General features: G+C 44.3%; 2 protein-coding genes across 3 annotated transcripts; one reads left to right on the forward strand and one right to left on the reverse strand.

Annotated features, from left to right (window-relative positions):
* Window positions 1–3814: 3814 nt before the first annotated feature.
* On the reverse strand, window positions 3815–7659 carry RPUSD2 (RNA pseudouridine synthase domain containing 2). The gene is made up of 3 exons (XM_007180404.2): window positions 7018–7659; window positions 5450–5746; window positions 3815–4758 (listed from the first exon to the last, which is right to left on the reverse strand). Exons 1-3 carry the CDS (start codon window positions 7642–7644, stop codon window positions 4024–4026), a joined length of 1659 nt encoding a protein of 552 aa, XP_007180466.2. The 5' UTR covers window positions 7645–7659; the 3' UTR covers window positions 3815–4023.
* Window positions 7660–11200: 3541 nt separating this feature from the next.
* On the forward strand, window positions 11201–20653 carry CCDC32 (coiled-coil domain containing 32). 2 transcript variants are annotated; one of them, XM_028166077.2, is made up of 4 exons: window positions 11201–11335; window positions 13162–13412; window positions 16434–16590; window positions 19672–20653. In XM_028166077.2, exons 2-4 carry the CDS (start codon window positions 13169–13171, stop codon window positions 19808–19810), a joined length of 540 nt encoding a protein of 179 aa, XP_028021878.1. In that variant the 5' UTR covers window positions 11201–11335; window positions 13162–13168; the 3' UTR covers window positions 19811–20653. The 2 variants fall into 2 exon arrangements, with proteins under 2 accessions (XP_028021878.1, XP_007180467.1); XM_007180405.3 differs by having other exon boundaries at window positions 11250–11335; window positions 13157–13412.
* The last annotated feature ends 3473 nt before the right edge of the window (window positions 20654–24126 follow it).

Here is a 24126-nt window from a genome sequence, read left to right on the forward strand (position 1 = left end):
CTTCGTGTGATGATGGAAGTGCTCTCCACATGTGCTGTGCAATAGACCAAGTGAATTGGACATTGGAAATGTGGCTAGTGCAACTGAATAATTGCATATTAAATTTTATTTAATTTTAATTAATTTAAATTTAAATCGCCACACATGGCTAGTATTAGACAGTGCAGATTTGAAGGATTTGTTGAAATATATAGACTCCTCAGAAAAAAATATACATACAGAAAATTTTGCATACAATTTCAAGAGATCCAGGGACCCTATCAAGCCCATCCATGTGTCCTTACTTCAAGAACCTCTGAAGCTGACTAAAAGAATGCGAATAAGACAAACAGGACTAGAGAGGGAAAGAAAATGGGCAAAGGTTAATGTTCCCATTCAGAACCCTGGAAGACAACAGACTAGGTATGGAGGTAGCCTCTGGCCCCTTCCTCCTCCCATCACACAGAACATTGACTTCCCTGCATGTTAAGTGTTTACTGGTCTTCCCCACATCATGTTGTACACTGCAGACTGTGTACTCCATAAGAGCAGGGACCACATCTATCTTATTCACCATTATATAACCAGAGTCTGGTATAAACTTAGTACACAGTTGGTACTCAAACGTCTGCTGAATGAATGAGTTTTACCAGACATCTGATTTTTGCCAGTCCTAGGAAACCAGAGCTCCTGAGTTAAGGAGGGTCTCAGTGATAAGAGGAATTGGTTGGCTCATAAGAGATTAAAGAGATAGAGTTTTCACAAAGTTGGGCAGATACTCAGATCCATGTGAATCTTGTCTTATCCAGGCTGTTTCTATGCTTTGTAGTTCAGAGCGCCCTGTTGAAATACAAGCCATGCAAAGACTTCCATAGTCAGTGACAGTGAATCATACACTGAGACCAGAGGGCCAAAAGTCCCGAAAACATTTCTCCTTGGGTGCTGCCTCCATCTTCTCTAGCTCTGGAATACGTCTGCCTTCTCTCACATTTCCCCTCTACCTGGAATCCTTCTCATGTCTCTACTGGGCAAACTCTAACTCATTGTTAAACGCCTCTTCCTCTAGGAAATCTGTGCTGGTACTTCCAGACCGAATTATGCCATACGTCCACTGGTTCCCTTTGTATTTTGCACACTTAAACATATGTGCTCTATCAGGGCAGGGCCTAGTCATTCATTTCTGTATCCCAGCACTAAATAATGTCTGGCATATAGTAGGTGGTTAACAACCAGTATGAACCACTAAAAGCATATAAACTAAATGTGTTTCTCCACCCACACTACTGTTCAGTATGTGCCATCCTAATGGGTGTGAGGTGATATCTTTGATAGTTTTGATTTGCATTGCCCTGATGTTGAGCATCTTTTCACATGCTTGTTGGCCATTTGCATGGCCTATTTAAAGAGTATGGGTTTCCTTTTGGGTGATGAAAATGGCTACTATCAAAAAACCAAAGTAACAAGTATTGGAGAGGATGTAGAGAATTGGAACCCTTGTGCACTGATAGAATTGTACAATGGTGCAACCACTATGGAGGGCCCTCAAAAAATTAAAAGCAGAAATACCATATGATCCAGCTGAAGGAAACCAAAATGTCACCCCAAAATATGCCCCTTCCTCACTCCCACTGCAGGGGACACGGGTTGGATCCCTGGTCAGGGAAATAAGATCCCGCATGCCACGCCACACGGCCAAAAAAAAGTTTATGTTAATGCAGTGACTTTTGGAAAACCCTTAAGGATGGGAGCTGGTTGCCAGAGGAACCAACCCTGGAACTTCCAGCGCCACCACCAAACTCCAACCTCCGGAAGAGAAGGGCTAGAGATTGACTTAATAACCAATGGCCAATGATATAATCAGTCATGCCTCAGTAATGAAACCTCCTTAAAAATCTCTAATGACTAGGTTCAGAGAGCTTCCGAGTTGGTGAGCAAGAAGGCATCCACATGCTGGAGAGTGGCACACCTGAGCTCTATGGGGTCAGAAGCTCCTGTGCTCAGAACCCTTCCAGACCTCGCCCTGTGTATCTCTTCATCTTGCTTGTTTTTCCTGTCCTTTAAAATCCCTTGTAAGAAACCAGTAATCGAGTAAGGAAACTGCTTTCCTGAGTTCTGTGAGCCATTCTAATAAATGGTTGAACCTGAGGAGGTGTTTGTGAGAACCTTTGATTCACAGCTGGTCAGAAGCACAGGTAACAATCTGGACTTGCCATTGGCATTTGAAGTTGGGGCAAGTCTTGTGGGACCAAGTCCTTAACTTGTGGCATCTGACCCTATCTCCAGGTAGATGGTGTCAGAGATGAGTTACAGTGTAGGACACCCAGCTTGTGTCAGAGAATTGCTTGATGTGGGGAAACCACCACATATTTGAAGTACAGAGTATTCTGTGAGTAACGGAAAATGAGTTTTTCTTTCCTGGTATCTAAAATAGTTAAACACGTAGAAGCAGAGAGTAGAATGATGATGCCAGGGATTGGGGGCAGGGGGACATGGGGAATTGCTATTCAACAAGTATAAAGTTTCAGTTACGCAAGATACTTAAGTTCCAGAGATGCTGTACCACACCATGCCTACAGTTAACAATATTGTATTGTACACGTTGAAATTTGTTAAGAGGTAGATCGCACGTTAAGTGTTCTTACCATAATAAATAATAAACAGATAAAGTTTTGTGAATCACAGGACACTGCCAATAAAGTGAAAAGACAACCTACAAAATGGGAGAAAATATTTGCAAATCATGTATCTTTTAAGGGTCTTGTATCCAGAATATATAAAAACTCTTATAACTCAAAAACAAGCCAATCTGAATTAAAAAATGGGCAAAAGATTTGAATAGACATTTCTGCAAAGAAGATACACAAATGTCCAACAAGCACGTGAAAAGATGTTTATCATTATTAGTTACAAGGGAAATGCAAATCTAAACCACAATGAGATAATACTTCAATCCCACTAGGATGACTACAATCAAAACAATGGAAAATAACCAGTGTTGGTGAGAATGGAGAGAAACTGGAACCCTCGTGCATTGCCCGTGGGAATGTAAAATGGTTCAGCTGCTGTGGAAAAGTTTGGTGATTTCCCCCAAAATTAAACACAGAATTACCATATGACCCAGCAATTCCACTCCTTGGTATATACTTGAAAAAACAGAAAACATGTATTCAAACAAAAATTTGTATACAAATGTTCATAGCAGCACTATTCACAATGGCCAAAAGGTGGAAACAACCCGATGTCCATCAACCAATGAATGGATATACAAAATGTGGTATAACCATGCAATGGAATATTATTCAGCCATAGACAGGAATGAAGTACTGATGCATGCTATAAATTGGATTAACTCAGGGAACTTCCCTGGCGGTCCAATGGTTGACTCCGTGCTTCAAATGCCGGGGGCGTGGGTTTGATCCCTGGTCAGGGAACTAGGATCCCACATGTCACATGGTGTGGCCAAAAAAACAAAACTGGATGAACCCTAAAAACACTATGCTAAACAAAAGATGACAGACACAAAAGGTCACATATTATACGATTCCATTTGTAAAAAATGTCCAGAATAGGCAAATCCATAGAGACAGAAGGTTGACTAATGGAATCAGGGGCTAGGAGGAAGAGGAAATGGGGATTACCTATTTAAAGAGTATGGGTTTCCTTTTGGGTGATGAAAATGTTTTGGAACTAATTAAGAGATGATGGCTGCACATCATTGTGAATGTATGAAACACCACTAAACTATATATTTTAGAATGGTAATTGTGTTATGTGAACTTTACCTCAATTAAAAAACCAAAATGACAAGTAGTAAGAAAACCAGACACACACGGTATTAGAAAAAGAGATCTATTTACAAACCAAAAAGTCCCCAAACTCTAGCTGGAGGGAGAAGAAGGAAGGAGGTAGCAAGTATGAGCAGGTCCTTTAAGAGCCCAACCTCACCCCTGAGAAAGTCTGAGTACCACCCCATGTGGCCAGCTCCTACTTCATGGCCCATCCCTGTTCCAGTTCAAGAAGCAATCCCTCCATTGGCCACAGCCCTCAGTCCTCTTGCCAGTCATCCTGTGCCCAGGCAGGCACTGGTGAAAAGTACTCGAAGCCTGGCCCTTTATAGCACAGGGCATGCAGGAACATCACAAGGTCCTGGGGCAAGGGGTCCTGTCGCACTAGCCGGCACTCTGCACACAGTGGGTCTGTCTCTTGATCCACGACATCGATTTCCGTTGCCTTCCCTGATGCCAAGGGCACTGTGTCCAGATCCTGAGGGCCTGCCTCAACTGCTCCATCCATCTTCTGGGCAGATGCAGCCAACTCTCCTAGGCAGTCTTTGCCCAGCTCTGAGGAAGGGGCTGTAGAGTCTGGGAGTCCTGGAGACAGGTCACCCTCACAGAGATCTAGCACATCCAGACTCTGTTTGGCCTGGTGCTCTGCCACAAGGTCCCGCAGTAGTTCCTCATCTGTCTTTGGAATGTGGCCACCTCGGCCTCGGGAGGGGCCCCAGGCGATTGAGTTGTAGATGGGGTCATTGAGGATGGGGTGACCCAGGAACTGGAGGTGGACTCGGATCTGGTGGGTGCGGCCTGTGAGTGGCCGGCATCGTACCACACTGGAGTGGCCATTGTAGCTCAGTCTCTGGAACACTGTCTCACAGGGCTTGCCCCGAGGATCTACACGGCATACCCCTACCTTGTAGGACACCACCAAGATGGGTTCCTTGCAGGTTACTTCCTCGGCAGGGAACTCCCCCTCCACCCGGCACACATACTCCTTCTCCAGCTACACAGGAGGGAAGAGGGAGAAAGTCAGCACAAAGCCTAAACGCATGAAGCCCAAACCCTCTGCAGTGATGACAATGGACCTGTGTCAGACAGAAGAAGATTCAAACCCCAGCTCCACCATTTGCCAGTTGTGCAATCCTAGGCACATTACTTACTTAGCCTCTTTAAATCCCATTAACTTGTCTGGAAAATGTTTGATTAGAAAAGCATTTACCCCAACAGGGCTGTTATACGGATTCAGTCAGCTGGGCTCTAACGTACTTGGTGCTGGAGCTTGGTATACAGTAAACAATAAATATATTACAATCAGATCCAGAATTACAAGTCTCAAGACCACAATCACCACCATTTAACTCTTCTACCCAAGCATCTTCCAACGCCATCCAGAATTCTTCCCACCAAGTAGATTCTCCCCACAGTCTTAAAAACCTTGCTCAGCCTGTCAGCACTTTAAATCTTCAAAACTGCAAATTACCGAGAGGCAGTATATTTCATCTCTAAAGATCTTTTGAAACATGAGAGATAATAACCTGTCTCTGGCACTTTAGGTGTTGACCTTCCTGAAGATAGAAGGCATGACCAGATAAACATGAAGGCTCACTTCAGATCTAGAACTCAGTGACACCCTTTCAACACAGAGCATTCATGAGGTCGGAAGGTGGCCTGCAGGAGGCAAAAGCTTGGCTCACCTGCCGGTCCCGAACCTGTTCATGAATTCTCTCCGAGACGGCTGCTGTCTTGGCAAACATAAGGACCCCAGAGGTAAGGCGGTCAAGCCGATGCAATGGGTGTAGCTCCTTGAGTTGGTGCTCCTTGCCCAGGATGAAGATGACCGTGTTGTGTCGGAAGCGGCCACAGGGGTGGACAGGAATGGAAGAAGGCTTGTCTACAACCACCACATCTTCGTTCTCTGCTAGCAGGCGGACGGGATCTGCTGTAACTGGTGGCTCATGCCTGTGCACTGTGTTCCGTAAGAAGTCATTGTCCTGCCAATGACATAGGCAACCAGTCAGCCCAGGGTCCAGCCACCTCTAATCAGTCAGCAGCACACACAGCTTCCTCCCCTCTTCCTTACTGACATGGAAGAATGGTCACAGTACATCCTTAAGCAGAAAAAGCAGTGTGCATAGTGTAGTCTCACTTTGCAAAAACACAGACATACAGGTAGATAGCAGGCATTGAAAAACTCATAGAAGGATATACACAAAACGTTAATGGTGATATCTCTGGGTGGTAAGAGTATGGATTTTTGTTGTTGTTATTCTGCTTATTCGTATTTTCTCTACCACAAAGTTATATTCAAAAAGTAAATTTTTCTAAAATAAAGGAAAAAACCTCCATAAATCATCACTTATTGTGACCTTGAACGAACACCAAGCTCTAAGTCCAGAGATTTGGGCTCTACACCTGGATTTGCTACAGGCTTACTGTATGCTCTTAGGAAAGTCATTTAACTTCTCCAGGCCTCAGTTTCTTCATCTGTAAAATGTGAGGGTCAGTCCAGACCTGTGCTTCTCAAAATTGGGATGGGAGAGGGGATTCAAACCACTCACTCTCCCAATGCCTTGCATCCCCTCACAATTATGGTGAGGCAGTGTTAATAACAAGGGTGTCTGGTACCTCAGCTGTGATGGAATTTTAAAGAAGAGTCAAAGCACTGGGCTAGACAATTCTAGTCTCAATCTCTGTCATTTCACAATTCTATCTTATCAGGCTCTACGATAAATAATTTAAGCAGAAGTTATAAGGACACAGGCGTTGGAGGTGGCACTGTTGCCTTACCTCTGTGAGGTTCACCTTAGTTTTCTCAGCTTCCTCACAGGTAAAATGAGGTGGCAGTATCTACTCCACAAGTTTGTCATTAGAATTAAATGTTAAAGTACCTAATGCTTAACTCTGTGCCCAGCACACAGTCAGGAGATATAAATGATAGTCTCGGTTATTACTATTTGTACAGAGATCTACAATGCAAGGTAGAAAGTCATAAGCGCCAGTGCCACAAGACAGTGCATAAAAGGAGCTATGAGAATTACAACTTCTGTGCCTTGGAAACACCGAAGACGCCTTGATGGAGGGGATAAGTGGGCTGAGTTCTGAAGCATACAGGCTGTCTACCCGCAGAGATCGGGCGCTAAGAGTGTTCCAAGTGAAAATGAGAACGCTTCAGAATTACCCCGATTTTACTCCAGTACCTATGCCCTAGTAACTGTGAAATAAAACCCTGCCCCCTTTTGGGCAGGCCCCATGAGGACTCCACCTTGAGCACAACGCTGAGGTCCTGTACTGGCTCCTCGTTGAGGTGCAGGCGCCCCGCCCTGACCGCGGCCTCGTAGTAGGCAAGAGGCTGGGCTCGGAACTCGGTGCTGAAGACGTGCAGCAAGCTGTGGCCCACCCAGCGGCCTTTGCAGTAAGTTCGGAAGTCAAAGTAATAGGGCCGCACTTTGCGCAGGCCGCCCTCAAAGTAGTAGCTGGTCTCGGCAAAGTGTTCATCGCCGAAGCTAACGCCTGCCCGCCGCTTCTTCGGGGGCGGCACGACGCGCTCCCCGGTTGCGCCCCGCCGCTTCTTCCGCTTGCCGGGGCCCGGGGCTGCAGTCGCGGCCTGCTCCCCGCTCCCTGCGGCCTGCTTCGCGTCCCCCGGAGCCGGCTCCACTCCTGGGCCCGCTGGCTCCGGGCGCCCTGGGGACTGCTCACCCCTCGCGTCGCCACCCGCATCTCCATTTTGCTGAGCCGGAGCCCCCAGCCCGCTCGCTGCCTCGGCCCCGGTCGAGAGCGTTTCCGCCATGGGGCCCCTACGGCCACCCCAAGTCCTGTCCAAGGTGAGGCGCCGCAGGTTGGAGCACACTTGCCCAAAAACCTGGAGCCACAGGCGGCCGCCCAGCCACATGACCACCCAGCCGCGGCGGCCAGGTCGCGCTCTGATGACGTCACTCGGCACCAACCAATCAGTGAGGCCTAGTGCCGAGGCGGGACTGCGTTAAGAATAGGAGTGAAGGAGTGAGCAGAATGAGTTGAGTTGAGAGGCTGTGAGAATGATTCGTTAAGTGTAGATTCCATGTAGATATACTCGAAGTCCCTTGAGTCTGGAAAGACTCTTGAAAGTTATTTCAAAACAAAACAAAACAAAATGAGGATTGCTAAACTCTGAATATCCAAGAAGCACTGTGTTGTATACTTTAAAGGGCATTATATTTTGTGACTTATAACTCAATAAAGCTGTTATATATGTAATTAAGCACACACATCTCAGAAACAATGTTTTTACACTTGTCCTTCTCCCTAACAGCATGAGAAGGACTAGAGATCTCCCATTTGCCTCCCATATGCTCGTGTCCTGAGATTAAAACTCCAAGAGGATCAGAAGATGTCAGAGTTCTTAAATGCAAAATACTGAAACCAACTTCTGTTAACTTCATAAGAGACGGAATTATTGAAAGGATATTAGTGCCTCATAGGATTCACAAGAGAGCTGGATAACAGGCTCAGAAACATCCAAATCAAGAGAAGCCAAGGCTTCTGAGAACCAGCCACATGACAAAAGGGTGAATTGTATGGAATGTGAATTATATTTCAATAACGTTGTTATTTTTTTTTAAATACTCAAAATGTGGTCTGTGGATTAGCAACATGGACAACATCTGCTGGAACCGCAGAATCTTTTTCCTCCTTCCCTCCAGATCAGCTGAGTGAGAATCTGCATTTTAACAAGATCCTCAGATGATCTGTCTGCATATTAAAGTTTGAAAAGGACTTTTATAGACCACGCAAAGTAAATTTTTGTCGTACCCTTTGGACATCCAGCATCTTCTCAACACTCTTCTTTGTGTGGGGAATTTCCCACATTAAGTACTGCCTCCAAGAGGTGGAATCCAGAAACTGGCCTTCCCAGCCTCCCTTGCAACTTGGGCATCCATCACCTGGGCTCCTTTGATCAGGCAGAACCTTTGGTTCAGAGGCATATAGCAGAGGAAGCAGGCACAGTGTGGAACACATGTCTGACAAGATAGCATTGGAGGTATCTGATTTGGGGGACTAACGGGGAAGTTCTTGTGTCCAGTGCCCAGCTGCAGTGTCTATGTTCAATGGCATTGGGGTGCTCCCTGAGAAGTCCCTCAGTGAGGTTTAGACACTGAGGTTTACTCAGTGGGTATAGACCCCAAGTCTGACTCTTTGGTCCATCTTGAGATTCTGTGAACTATTTAATATCCTTTAATCCTGTGGTGTACAACAGAATGGCCATTAGCCACCTGTGGCTATTTAAATTTAAATTAATTAAAATGAAAAAAAATTTTTAATTCAGTTCTTCAGTTACAGAAGCTGCATCTCAGGTGCTCAATAATCACATGAAGCTAGTGGATACCTTATTGGACAGCTCAAATACAGAACATTTCTATCATCACAGAAATTTTATTGTACACAGCAGCTTTAATTAATTCCTTTTACTGCTTAAACTGGCTAGAATGAGCTCTATTGTTTGAACTAAGAACTCCATCTAACTTACTATGATAAGGATTTAAGTCTTTAATTTAAGAGCAATGGGAAACTGTCAAAGAATTTCTGGGGTGTGTGTGTGTGTGTGTGTGTGACATGATCTAATCTCCATTTCGAAAAGATTACCCTGGTTGCAACTTGGAGAAGGGACTGAAGAGTGAATCACAAGGTCTAGCTCCAATTTAGTGTGGTCTTTGACCATGAGGGTTCTAATTTAAACAGACACCAAACAAATTTTGAACATTTGCCAAGCATCACTTGGCTCTAGAGATACAGAGGTAAGAAAGACATGGTTCCTGTCCTCAGTGAAGGCCTAGGCTGGCTGAGGAAACAAATATAAAACATATTTGTACCCAGGCTCTTAAAAAAAAAAAAAACAAAAAAAAAACATATTTGTACTAATCACATTGTGGTTAAAGCAGAGACTAAGATAGAGGGATGCTGACTGCCCTCATGTGGCTTCCCAGTGTGAACAGTCCTTGGGGAGGGGGAGATCACCAGGGCTTATGGTGTCAGCTTTGCAAGTCCAGGATCTGGTTTGGATTTATTCAGTGCACACACTAATTAAACTCAAAGGACACAGATGAATCGCTAAGGGTGACCATTTGTTAATTTACAACTGTAACTTTAAGTTAAAAGGTGTATTCAATTTTATACCAGCCACTGTTTGTGCCTCCTGTTAAAGGCATCCTCATCCTAGTATCAAGATATGTAAGAGGCCAAATATGAAATCAAGAAGTTTTTTTGGTGAGCAGGAAATTAGAGAAAACTTCATAAGTTAGTTGAAAGGCCATGGAGCAGCTCAATGACGCACCCATAAATCTATGACAGTGATCCTTTCTATGAATCAGATGCTACCAGATTCGTGCCACCAGGTCAGGTGGCAGTTGGAGGACTCTGGATCCGCCCATCCTCATATATTCCCTGTGAATAAGCACTGCCAAAATCTTGCCTATTATTTGCTCATTTGTTTTCTAACCTTCTTGCTTTCCACTTCCTTCTGTTTGCATATTCTAAGAATGGTTATAAATGTAACAGAGTACCTTGTAGTTCCCTTTCACATGGTGGTAGTTATTACCACCATAGCCACATTGATTGGCTTTGGACACATCTAGAGATTATACCCTCAGCCAAGCTACTTCTACAGATGGTTGGCTGATGTCTTTCCTCACATGTGTCTTTTGGGAGAGAATAACCTGCCCTGGAAATTGCGGATCAGGTTGGGAGGGTTGCATCTCAGCGAACGGATAACCTCTGAAGGATATCAAAAGTCATCTCCTTTAAAAAAAAAAAAAAAAAAGACTTTCTGACACACATTTCCCATGACCACTCTCTCCTTTATGTACTCTGGCCACACTTCCGTCATATCCTCTATAACTCTTTGCTGTTATTTGTAAACTTGTCTGTCTCCATGGCTCTTCCTCCTAAGCTTTAAGGCTGGGACCCATACCAAGTCTTACCTGTCTTGAATTCTCGCTTAACACAATGCCTCGAACACAGCATGAGCTTGATGTCTATTGACTAAATGAATGTGGGAAAGCTTCATAACTTGGTGAACGGGACCTGGATCTCCTGTGAGAGTAAGGAAAGTAATCGCTTCCATCCCCCATTCGAGGAGCAAAAGTCCTCTAATTTGCGTATCGAAGGGCTGAAATTTTCGGGGACAAACACCAGCCCAGAGAACTGCCGAGGAGATTAACTTGCTCAGGGAACCAAGAAAAGTCAAGGCCTTGGAAACTGGGCTTCCCTATCTGAGCAGGAAACACGTGGAAAGCGCCGTCCGCGCAGCTGTAACGTACTGATTGATATAAGCGGAATCAACCTAGCCCTTGGGAAGACTGAGGCCCGGGGCTCCACCGTTTCCAGGCAACAATAGTCCCGCCCATCGTTTCCTAGCACTCTGCTTCTCGCTTCCTTACCCAGCTGAGCTCCACTCGACCAATTGACGCACAGAACATCGCCAGGTTGGGCGGTGGTTGGAGGACTCCAGGGATCCGTCACCTGGAGACTCCGCCTCCCTATTTCTCCCCGGCTGCCAGCGACTGAACTGAGCTGAGCGTTTGCGGGCTGCTGGGCAGGCGTTTGCGGTAGGTGGAGATGCGCGGGGGTGCCCAGCGTTTTGTATCCCCTGCTCCGGCCACATTCCGAGATACCACAGAGGTGCCTCGGGGCCTGAGTCGTCCCGCCTAGCCAGTCCTTGAGGCCGGAGTGACTGAGGCCCGGGATCTGGACACCAGGGTTTTCCGCGCTGGTCTGGACTTCCTGCGGGGGACCGGGGGACCAGGGGACCAGGGCTCTGATGCTAGCAAAGTTTTGGTGTGGGTGGGTTCAAACAACTTCGGGATAGGAGTGGAGCCTCACTGTGACAGTTCATACAGGGACTCCGTCACATGTCTGGCCCTTTTACTTCCGGGCCATTGCGCTGGCTGGGCTCTCACTCCTGGAATTATTCAGACCTTTTCCCAGGCAGCCTTCCTAATCTCAAAGGTCCCTCCTGTAAGAAGGTGTCAATTCATCCTATTAGACTAGATAGTTACGAAAGCCCCCAGGCTTTGTGGGTAGCCCTTCCCACTTAGCTCTGCTCAGGCTACTTTCAGTATAGAGTCCCAAACAGGCAGAGTGATATTGGGTAAAAACATGGCTTTTGGAGAGGCACAGGTCTGGTTTCCAATCAGGGATTCACTCTGTATCAGTAATGTGCCTTTGACAAGTTACCCTTATGATCCTCAGTTTTTTCATCTGTAAAATGATGACAATGTCTATCTTTCCATTTTTCTATTAAAATAAGAACATGAGCCGTGTAGCCCAGCGTCTCCATGTAATGAGCACATGAGTCTTGCATATGACAGTACTCTCTGACAGTTTTCACCAAGCAGCATTTTAATTATCCTGGTGTACTGTATATGGAACTGTGCAGGGCCTTTAGTCTGTGTCCTATTGAAAACAGAATTTAATTGGCTGAGGACAGAGTGGTTGCATTTTGGAGATCTTTGGAGAAAAGTGCAGAATGGTTGTCCTCACTGGAAATGTCCTAGAAATTCCTGTGTGTGTGTGTGCGTATGTGTGTTAAAACATCCATAACATAAATTTTACCATTTTAACCATTTTTAGATGTACTGTCAAGTGGCATTCATATTATTGTACAACCATCACGACCATCCATTTCTAGAACTTCCCAAACCGAAACTCTGTACCCATTAAACAGTAACTCCCATTACCATCCCTGCCTCCAACCACCATTCTATTTTCTGTCTCTATGAGTTTGACTGCATAGACCTCATATAAGTGGAATCATTCAATATTTGTCCTTTTGTGTCTGGCTTATAGAAATTCCATTTTAAGGGACTTCCCTGGTGGCGCAGAGGTTAAGAATCTGCCTGCCAATGCAGGGGACACAGGTTCGAGCCCTGGTCTGGGAAGATCCCACATGCTGCAGAGCAACTAAGCCTGTGCGCCACAACTACTGAGCCTGCGCTCCAGAGCCCACGAGCCACAACTACTGAGTCCATGTGTCACAACTACTGAAGCCCACGTGCCCAGAGCCCATGCTCCGCAACAAGAGAAGCCACCGCAATGAGAAGCCCGCGCACTGCAACGAAGCGTAGCCCCCGCTTGCCGCAACTAGAGAAACCCCATGTGCAGCAACGAAGACCCAACACAGCCAAAAAATTAATTAATTAATTAATTAATTTAAAAAAGAAATTCCATTTTAAAAGACAAACTTCATTATGAAAACAACCTGAGTGCAGAGCCAGAAGAGGAACCTAATTACCCTTTTGTCATCTTTTTCTCTATAACATAGGAATGTAATAGAAGACATTTTAAATTTTGTTAAGAGAAACTTCATAAAAGGCTATTACCTTCCTTCCTAAGTCAGTCCTTATTCACTTGAGCTTCTGTTTTTTCAGCTCAGATTCCAAATGAAAATGTTTGAGAACACTGACTCTACAACTACAAGATCTGGCCCGGATCTTTGGGCCGAAATCTGTTCCTGTCTGCCACATCCTGACCAAGAGGATAGTGCCAGCAATGCTTTCTCAGACTCCTTTATGGATTCTTACCCTGCAGGCACAGGCCAGAGGGAAGCCCCAGACTTTGCTGTGCAGCCAGCTGTAAAGCCTTGGGCTCCTCTGCAGGATTCAGAAGTGTATTTAGCATCTCTAGGTAAGTTAGATGGCTTTTCTTTTTTTTTTAATCAGAAGCTGGTGGTTTTTAAGGAAGCATGCTGAAGTTCTGTTACATCAAACCTGGTTTTCTATTCTCAGTTTGTTTTTTTGTTTGTTTCTTTGTCCTTACCCCATGTATCTGTCAGATGTAATTCTAGGGGGTGTTTCAGGTTGGTTGTTGGGAAGGAGCCCCCTTTTCCTTGTACATCCCTTAACAGTCTTTGTCATCTCCTGCCTCTGACTGTTTCATCTAAATTCTGCTTTATTTATTGGCATTCTGTAGGACACTCTTGTACACTCTTGGTGGCCCATGTATTCAGATAACCCCAAAGTGTCATACCTTATGCATCCTGAAAGAAGAAGGTCATGGTCCCAGAGCTACATGTGGATTTATGATGCTACAGTTTGAGAAATTGTTATATTTAATAGATTGATGGTTGGGATGGGAGTATATTGACATAAAATTCATCCTGCCTCTTGTTAGCCATTTTAGTTTTTTTTTTTTTTTTTTTTTTAAATATTTATTTATTTATTTATTTATTTATGGCTGTGTTGGGTCTTCGTTTCTGTGAGGGCTTTCTCTAGTTGCGGCGAGCAGGGGCCACTCTTCATCGCGGTGCGCGGGTCTCTCACTATCGCGGCCTCTCTTGTTGCGGAGCACAGGCTCCAGACGCGCAGGCTCAGCAGTTGTGGCTCACGGGCCTAGTTGCTCCGCAGCATGTGGGATCTTCCCAGACCAGGGCTCGAACCCGTGTCCCCTGCATTGGCAGGCAGATTCTCAACCACTGCGCCACCAGGGAAGCCCCGCCATTTTAGTTTTTAAATATTTCCTGAACACATCTTCACTGCCCTGTCCTGTGGCCTTAAGTATTTAGAGAGACTCCTAACACAGGAAAGAGATTCAGATTGTCCCGTGCTAGGGGAAAGACAAATATCAGTCTTCGGCAGTGATCGCCAATCTTCAGAATTGTGTTAACCTTTATTATTAGACATCCATGAGATGCATCAATGTGTCACAAAACCAAACCTGAGAATAATTATTTGAGGAAGGAAAGGCAATTCAGGAAGAAGAAGCATTTGAGGAAGGACAGAAAGAAGAGTCAGAATAGAGTTTACATGATTGCTAAGAAGTTTCTTGGAAAAATAGAAGGAATTTGGTTAATGATGTACTGGAGGAAAAAAATATGAGAAAAACACAGGTGGAATGATGGCTAATGAGAAAGATGAGGGTGTAATATGAAATTTGTTGGGAAGCCACCAGAGATAGTATAGTAATACTTGCAGCAATGGCCGAGGAGGTTACCAGTTCTGTTGTAGTAGTCAGAATATCTGTTTAATGATGATAAGGAGAAGAAGCCACAGTCTGAGGAAGCTGAAGAACCAGATCCTTCGGCTTGTTGGTGCTCTGTGCCCAGGGCATATAAGAAACTTTCATGGATTCAGTGATGTTTTTGATTGGTGAAGACTGGTTCAGAAAGTTAAAAACTCCACGGATCTTTTCTAAAATCAGTTAAGATGATGATTAAAATGTCCTCCCCTGAAGAAAATAAGAGGGATTCCTGATGCCTATGGCAGAGTCTGGAAGATAATGGCAAGCGGGTTTGGAGGATGAGAGGCACCTGTTTCTGCCTGATCACATCTGATCAGGGACTCAGCACCCTCAGAAAGGGGAAGACCTTTTCCAGCCCAAAAGACTACCTCCCACCTTGACAATCAAGGCCTGACAACATAAAGATTGTTTTTATTGCCAAATAAACTTATATCAGAGAATCCACTAAGAGCAACAATTAAAAACTTTTAACCAGTTCAACCTGAGATATACATAATCCTTTACCCATCCTCCAGGAGAAAAAAACTCCTCAAATATTTAACATTTATCAACTGTAGGTTTTTTTTTTTACATGGGTGAGCTTTTGGTGGTAACTTGTAGCAACAAAAGGTGTTTGTTTTGATCAGTGGGTTCCAGCTAATGCCGCTTGTTTAGAAATGAAAGCAAGATTGCAAATCATAAAGTTTCTATTGGTGGGCTTGATGTCCACCCCTCCCCTCCAAAAAGTCATCATTTACCTATTTATTATAGTTGGAGGCAAGACTAAATTAAGGCAGAAGGCAAATGGTGATACCCTTACTTGTATTCTTTTAAAGGGGCTATCTGTTCATCAATTATACTTAAAATGCAAAGAAGAGTAACTAAACATGTATCACCAGGAAGCCATAATGGACCACTCTCACAGGGATTACAAGATGTTTGTTTTTGTTAGGCTCCAACATCCAGGCCACAAGCAGAACAACCTTCAAAAAAAATGTTGGGAGGTTCCTTTTCTTTAATCAAGAACTTAATCACACGTAGAGATCTTACAGGTCTCTTATTATTGAGTTCTCATCAAGTCAATTTTTGTGTCTAATGAACCATCAAATCTCTCTTCATTTTATCTAATTCTTTCTCATGAGGTTTGGAAACCACTTTATGACACTGTAACAAAAAAACCATTTACTCCTCCCAGAGACTATTTTCAGGAGTTGAAAAAAGAAAATAGTATACACATGTCAAGCCAGGGAAAACAAGCATTTCTTAGAGAGATACCTGCTGGGCTTCTGTGATTTCAAAGAAACCATGCCATCAATTTGTTTATGAGAACCTATAAACCCCTTTTCTGGGGTTAAACAATTAAACAGTTATTTGATACAATGCAGAGAGAAGGCATTGGGATGGAAAAAGAAAAATGTACGTTTGTCCTCCTTAAAAAAATGAGCTCTTTTTCAGGGAGTGTGCTTGTACTCATCAGTGAGAGAATTTTTAAGTTGATATTTTGCATTTTGTTTTGTCTTGTTTTGTTTGACCGCACTGTGTGGCATGCGGAATCCTGGTTCCCCGACCAGGGGTTGAACCTGTGCCCCCTGCAGTGGAAGCGCAGAGTCTCAACCACTGGACCTCCAGGGAAGTCTGGCATTTTGCATTTTAGATTAGTTTTGTTTCATACTCACTTTCCTTGTTAAGTTCAACTTCCTCTCTCTTTAGAGAAGAAACTGAGAAGAATCAAAGGTTTACATCAGGAAGTGACTTCCAAGGACATGCTTCGAACCCTGGCCCAAGCAAAGAAGGAATGCTGGGATCGGTTCCTCCAGGAGAAGTTAGCATCGGAATTCTTTGTGGATGGACTTGATTCTGATGAGAGGTAATTGATTCTCAGTCCAGCTCCAGGTGACGGTCTGTTTCACTGAAAGCATTTCTCTTCCTCTAAAGAAATCAGGGAGAGCGACATCTGAGTCCAGATATAAGTTGATATCAACATCAGCTTTTCTGAGCTAAAATCATCCTTTGTAAGGTTGCTTTATTTGCTTAGTCCAGTGGCAGATTTTTGGGAATGAGTATTTTTGCTAAAAAGCAAATTCCCCACCTACATCTTTTTTTTTTTTTTTTTTTTTGGCAGCGTTGGGTCTTCGTTGCTGCGTGCGGGCTTTCTCTAGTTGTGGCGAGCAGGGGCTACTCTTCATTGCCGTGCGCGGACTTCTCATTGCGGTGGCTTCTCTTGTTGCGGAGCACAGGCTCTAGGTGCGCAGGCTTCAGTAGTTGTGGCACATGGGCTCAGTAGTTGTGGCTCGCATGCTCTAGAGCGCAGGCTCAGTAGTTGTGGCTCATGGGCTTAGTTGCTCCGTGGCATGTGGGATCTTCTCGGACCAGGGCTCAAACCCGTGTCCCCTGCGTTGGCAGGTGGATTCTTAACCACTGTGCCACCAGGGAAGCCCCCCCACCTACATCTTGATCACAGGTTGAACAGAGTTGAGAATAAACTATTGTCTTCATTTTAAGTACACACTGTGCTTGAGAAAATAGTAATCAATCAACAACTGGAACCAAGTCTTCTTACCTATGAATCTCCACTGCCTTACAGAGTTTCTGTCATATTTCTGTCAAATTTGAGTAGACACTCAAATTTGTGTAGACCAGATGAATGAATTTCTTAAGCATCTACTATGAAGGCACTGTGCTTGATGTCACAGGCATGGAGGGGAGGTGTAAGGACGTTTTAGAGCCTTTTTTTGGTCCTCAGAACTAGGTGGGGAGAGCTGACAAATATATATGTAGACATACCTAACCAAACGAGGCAGCATAAGAAAAGAGCCAGATGAGCGGAAGTGACTCATCTGCTTTAGGAGTTGAAAGACCATTGAGCTCCCTCTGGGGTCTGGTTTTGTACCAGAGGAAAACAGTATCTGCAGATGGGCTGGATGCAGAAAGGAGGAGAGGGCATTCTGCCACAAAGAGCAGGATGGTGCTTGACACCGGGGGTAGGAGCTCTGCCACTTACTGGTTGTATGTTTCTGGGTGAGTAACCTGTGTGTGCCTCAGTATCCTGCTCTGCAAAGCAGGAGTAGTACCTCTTACCTTATAAGGTTGTTATGAGCATTAAATGAGTTACTATGTATAAAGCACTTAGAACAGTGCCTGGCACAGGGTCAGTACTGTGTGTTAGCTATTCTTAATATTATTCTTCCTAACAGAATCTTAAAATTCAGTAAGAAATTATTCAAAATGAAAATCAGTGAGGGAAATAAAAACCTGAATTTTAACACAGGGTCTTAGGGGAATATGACTTAACCTAAGTTTATATCATAGCGTTAACACTGATTTTGAGAGTCCCATGGTATCAGATGAAGATACTGCTGCTGAAATCATGGACAGTATGTGAATAGAACTTCATGGTTACATTTTAGTTTTTAATTTGCAAAGTATTTTCACTTACATTATCTCAAATATTGCATCAGCGTGCCCCCAGATCCTTCAGAAATCAGTGTGGCATCTAAGGTCAGGTCAACTTCCCTCTGAGGGTTCAGAAAATAATATACATTTTACTCTTTTCTTTTCCCAATTGAGCCTTAAACTGCCCCAAACACAAAAGATGAAGATGCACAGATTTCTGAGCCACTAATAATTTGGCATTATATTCTCTCCTCTTGAATATTTCCTTCCTCTCCAGTTGTGAGAAGAAAAGACAACTTTCTCCTGCATAATTCTCAAATAGGAATTCTTCTTCTCAGAAATCAGATCAGCACCAAGCCTCAAGTTCATGTTTCTGTGTATTTATTATACCTAAAATAATGTGGTTTTCCCTTCCTTATAGAAATAATTGAAACAATTTTATGAAAAGTATGGTAGATGAAGATTAAATGCCCACATAGCACCTTAGTCCCCTGAGCTATGGGCACCTGTTGAGCTGTGGGCACCTGTTGCCCTGAGCCTGCATCTGTGGGAATGCTTCTTTCTATCAGTGTTCAGAACAAGCGCCAGGAAACAGTAGATATGCATTTGGTTTCAAACTTCAAAGTTTATGTTTTAAACACAGGCCATTTTGTAGTGGAATTGTGTGGTTCTTCATGTATGTAAAGGCCAGATGTGTGACCCTCCTCATGGCGTGCTTTTGGTAAGGGAGCGATGGGCTGGGAAATCCTACTGTCCACAACGTGATTCCCTCATTTTAGGTGTCTAAAATCTGCTGGTTATGGCCTTATTTCTTGGCTTATGATTTTTTGATATTGAAGAGCACAGAATGAGGTTTATATTATTCCCAGTCATTTGCAGTTTACCGTGAATGTCTAATAGCTTTAGGGTGGAGGATCCTGGGTACTCAAGGAAGGTGGGAGGGGGACACTTCCCCCTCCCCACAGATCCAAACAAAAAAGAGCCCCCTGGCATAGTGGCCATTCCTTTGTGGGGGACATTGCTACTCAGATGTTTCCATCTTGGCATCTTGCTGTAGAAAGAACTAAACAAACAGAAACACAAAAAATCGTGCTTAGTACAACTAAGTGCTATAAGTATAATTGAGCCTCAGACTACCTCAGATATAAGAGATTTCAAGATGCTCAGGTTTCTGCCTCACTAATAATTTGGTATTTATTTGAATGTTTCCTCCCCTTGACAATTTCTCTTCTCTCCCGTTTTGAGGAAACAAAGATGGGACTGAGGCATAAGCTCTTCAGCTGTTCTCATCAAGCCTTCAGAGACTCTGCATTTGAAGGGGTCCTGGTGCCGCTTGTCGCCCAAGTGCCCACTAGGGGGTAAATTATGCCACGGAGCTGCCAGGATGCACAGCTGTCAGAGGAGTATCTGTGCTCCCCCGTGTTAGCAGTGAAAAACAATTATAGGAAGAAATTGGTGGTGGGCGGGAAGGCAGTCTTTGAGTAACTGAGATAATCATTAAGTAATTAATCAGTGAGGTCTGACGCAGCCACCCTTTTCTCCTGCTCTTTCGTAGCACCTTGGACCATTTCAAGAGGTGGCTCCAGCCAGATAAAGTAGCCATCAGTACGGAGGAGGTCCAGTATCTGATTCCTCCAGAGTCGCAGGTTGAGAAGCCAGCGCCCGGGGACGAGCCAGCAGCAGTGGAACAATAAATTACGCACACACACGCCCAGCAGCTGTCTTGGGTCCGGAGGGAACAGCAGAGAGCTCGGCAGCGGCAGCAGCAAGGAGAAATCTAGGGAGGGAAAAAGCCCAGCCTTCCGCTCCACCAAGCAAGCAGCTGCGGGCCCCTGAGGACTTGCTGGGGGCTGGCACGTGTGACTGTCTTGGGTAAAGTGACTGACCCAGTGTGTGCTGGATCAAAATACCGCCTTCCTCTCTGTCTCACAGCTTGTCTGAGCTCTGTTGCTGCAGGTGAGAAGTCTGCTAAGAACCTAGCGAAGGACCAAGTGTGAAAGTATTTGGAGAAACTGATACCCTTGTGTATAATGTATAAGTTAAGTGAGCCATATTTTTTCTCGCCTCTTCTGGATGTTCCCGCCTGTGTTCCAAGCATTCCCTTGGTAAATTGTCAGGGATGCGTGGCACCGAAGAGAGTGAAGTCTGCTTCCTTGAATCCAAGACCCATCTGAGGCTTCTCTAACAAGTCCATAATAAATATAGGGACTTTAGGAAAAAGAGGCTGGGCTTTTCCTTCATCTGATTTGTTTCTTGTGGGGAAAATGAACGAAAGAAGTGTGAAAGTATAGGTGTTTCTGTGTATACATGTATATTTTTTATTTCATGCATGGTTTCTCCCCTGACCTCCTCTGGCACTTAAAAAGAGCCAGGTTCCAAATTAGACTTGTGTTTATGGTATTGGTATTTGAAACCACTCCTGAATAATTCCACACCTGCTCCTTGTGGCAGCTTTCCTGGCTAAGCCTATGCTTCCTACCTTGTTTATGGTGTTCTTGTTCAGTTGGTATTGTCCACATAAAACTTTTCTCATCAGACTAGCTGTGTGTGGTGCTATTAACCTGATTCCTCCCAGAGAGGTACTCCCAGGCAGTGAGGAGGTAAAGACAAATGCATGTCAACGCAGGAGAGCTGGTAACCTTTGCCAGATTCCTGTTTTTAACATGTGCCCTCTGACAAGCCAAACCTCGGTGCCCTGAGGGTAGGATTCTGAGGTCATGGCTCCAGTGGAGCATCTTTCTGGGTAATAGGTTCCAAATCCCTAATGATGAGCAGGTGGCCATAAAAACCTTCAGAGAACATTTGCTCATTTCTAAATCAAGTAGATTGAGAAATTTTGCCTTGTCCAAAAGGATGGGAACCAACCAGGTGATTCTATATACTTGGTTAATTATATGAATATTTTTGTCGTAATTTCCAGATGGGCTTTCCTTTTTGTTTTGCCATTGACTACTGGTGTTAGCTTTATTCTTACTGCTTTTTATTAGTATGATGCCTTTGACAGAGAGAGTGACCCTCTGTTCCCCAGACACTTTGAGCAAGCCAGACACTGACAGTCATCCAGCCCTGGACTAAGCTTGCAAGGGATTCTGCCTGGGGTTCAGGTGCCAAACCTCACTCTTCCTACAGGCTATCTGATGGCTTTCAGATGGATGGATAGGTTTAGAAAGGAAAAAAAACCAAAAGACAAAAACAAAAAAAAAACACCTAATGTTTTCCTTCTCCCTGCATGATAAACAAAATTATTCTTCCTCAGTAACAACAATTTAAGAAAAAAAGCAGTAAGGTCTGAAAATACTCTCCCAAAGAGCAGCTGATCATGGATGGTTAGAGAATGTTTCTGTACCAGAAAACAGCGTTTCTGTCATTCAGGCAGGATTCCAACTTTGCCTTTTCCCTACCTCCCATTTTTGACCTAAGAAACAGAAATCTTAATATGAAAAGGTGGGGAGTGATTCAGAGGAACTGAAAAGGAATTGTAGGATTGAAAGATGTTTGGCCCAGAGTGAAAACCTGGGGTGGGGCGGCGGGGGAAGGCCCCAGATCTCCATTGCCTTCTCACTTCACTCCTCTACAGAGACAGGCTTCCACAGAAGGGAGTCTAATGGGTTGTAACTATGGTTTCTTAATTGGTTTAGAGGTGACAACTTAAGTGATGGCTCTAAAAAAAGGTGAAACTCTATTTACCAAAAACAAATTTGATATTAGTTCCCAAAGCTAACTTTTTAACATAAATTTAACTTAGGCGATTGATGTAGTACTAAATTTGAAACCAAGAGTCTTGGGTGCTATCTTTATCCGTGCTGTGGCTTACCGTGGGATCATAAATAAGTCAAATGACCTCTTTGTATTCCAGTTCCCTTTCAGAAATTGGACTAACCATAGGAAAAACTGTATTGGCCAAAAATGCTGATCTGTTTCCTTTGATCCTGGAAACTCCCAAGGAACTCCAGTTAAGACTTCCTCAAATCAGTAAAATTTATGAGTTGAGAGAGCCTTTCTTATCACCCCTAACTTTCTTCCTTCCTCATGTCCTTGATGAAACAGACAGAAAGCTAGAGCACATGGAGCAATATTTACTGCTAAACCTTAGAGCCAGAGAAGGGCAATTCCCAACAGGGCAAAACAGTAACAACTAGGTATATCCAGAGAAGGCTGGTTGGAGCCAGGGAGATAAGGTAAGTGACTGCCGCTGTTCTCTCCTGGCACAGGGCTTGGCAAGATCAGTGCTGGAATGGCACAGGCTTGCATCCAATACCTGCTCCAGAAATAGGCTCTGGATGTAGGCACAGCAAGTAAACAAATGTCCTACCAGCTGTTGCCGAGGTGTGTCCCTCTCAGGCAGGCCTGCCCACCAGGACTATTGCTGGAAAAGGGAAGATGCCCTGAAGGCACTCCCTGGCCCTGCCTTGGAATGAGTCCCCCAATACTGGGAACAGCTCCAGCCACATAAAACAGCTGATATTTTCCTGAAAATTCCAAACTATCCCAACCAGCTTTGGCCCTACCTCAGTTATAAGATTCAAGACAGGACACTGTCATCGCAATCTTAGGCTTGTGAGAGGGCTGTCTACTTGAACCCAGTGGGCTATTTAAGGCACAGATTCATTCATCTAACCAATGTTTGTTGAGCCCCTGCCATGCTTCAGGCACTGTGCATGGTGGTGAATAAAACAAAACTGTATCTTCCCACGTGGGTTGATGGAGGGGGAGATACGGCCTAGTTAACTGGTGCTGTAGTCTCTGATTCTGTAGAGCCCTAGCATAGGCACACAGTGCTTTGAGAGCATATGGGAAGGAGATATGAGAGCCCTAGGCCAGTTGGGTGGGAGGTAGGAGAGAGACCGAGTTAGCGAAGCTGAGTCCAGAAAAATGAGTAGCAGTTGGAGAGAATAGAGGGATAAGAGCATGGGGGCAGAGAAAAGTCCCAGAAGAGGAAAATAGCAAGTACAAAGGCCTGAAGGCAAAATAAAGTTTGGATACTGGAAAATGGTTCAGTGTAGCTGGAGCATAAAGGACAAAGGAGGAAGCATCAGAAGGTGAGGTGAGAAATTAATAAACAAGGCCAGGTGTGAAGGGCTTTATAAGCCATGTTAAGGAGCTTGGAATTTATTTGGGGAGCAACAGGAAGCTAAAGGGTCATTTTAAGAGGGGCAGTGACAGGACCAGAATTGCATCTAGAAAGATGGTTATGGCTGCCATGGGTTTGACATGTTTAAATTGATGAGGGGAGCACAAATTCACCCTTGGCAATGATCTGTCTACATGAAATAATGCAATCAGATGGCTCGTGGTTTTCCTTTGTTTTTATTTTCTGGCTTGATTTCTTTGAAGTTATTTTTTCACTATTACAGAACAAATAGAATCATGTATGGCAGATTGTATTTTCCAAAGATGGCCATATCAATATATCACATCCCACACTTTCAACTTACAGTGTGGTGTGGACACTCTTCCACTGAGATGTTGGGTTAATATTCCCTCCCCTGGAACCTGGGTAGACCTACGTAACTGCCTTGCTAATAGAGTACAGCATGAATAATATGACTTCAGAGGCTAGGTCATAAAAACATTCCACCTGGGATCTCTCTCTTTCTCAATATGTTCCTTGGTAGTTCTGAGCCAACATGTAAGAAGTCTGGCTACCTCGAAGCCTCCGTACTAGAGAGGCCCCACCGAGAGCTAGAGGGGCTCCTGCAGTTTAGTCCCCAGCTGTTTGAGTCTTTCCCACCCCAGGCATCAGACACACAAGTGATTCAAATGATTTCAGGCCCCAGCCTTCAAACCACCCCAGCTGACACCAAGTGGAACAGAGACAAGCTGTCCCTGCAAGCCCTGTAGATTCATAAACAGAAAAAATGTCATGGTTTAAGCCACTATGTTTTGGGTTGGTTTGTCACTCAGCAATAGATAACTGGTACACCATAACCTAGGTTTCAGTTTTTATGTAGCTAGTTTGAAGTATTTTATTTGCGGTCCCTTATAGTTTCTGATGGTTACAGAATTTTTA

Source organism: Balaenoptera acutorostrata, chromosome 3, assembly GCF_949987535.1.
Source record: "Balaenoptera acutorostrata chromosome 3, mBalAcu1.1, whole genome shotgun sequence".
NCBI lineage: Eukaryota > Metazoa > Chordata > Mammalia > Artiodactyla > Balaenopteridae > Balaenoptera > Balaenoptera acutorostrata.

Bases quoted from the DNA above. Each gene is read 5' to 3' on its own strand.
- RPUSD2 (XM_007180404.2), bottom strand. From the start codon at position 7,644: ATGTGGCTGGGCGGCCGCCTGTGGCTCCAGGTTTTTGGGCAAGTGTGC. The intron at 5,747-7,017 runs GTGGAGTCCTCA...TGTCATTGGCAG, and splicing joins ACCTCAGCGTTGTGCTCAAG to GACAATGACTTCTTACGGAA. The intron at 4,759-5,449 runs GTGAGCCAAGCT...CCTCCTGTGTAG, and splicing joins AACAGGTTCGGGACCGGCAG to CTGGAGAAGGAGTATGTGTG.
- CCDC32 (XM_028166077.2), top strand. From the start codon at position 13,169: ATGAAAATGTTTGAGAACACTGACTCTACAACTACAAGATCTGGCCCG. The intron at 13,413-16,433 runs GTAAGTTAGATG...CTCTCTCTTTAG, and splicing joins AGTGTATTTAGCATCTCTAG to AGAAGAAACTGAGAAGAATC. The intron at 16,591-19,671 runs GTAATTGATTCT...GCTCTTTCGTAG, and splicing joins GGACTTGATTCTGATGAGAG to CACCTTGGACCATTTCAAGA.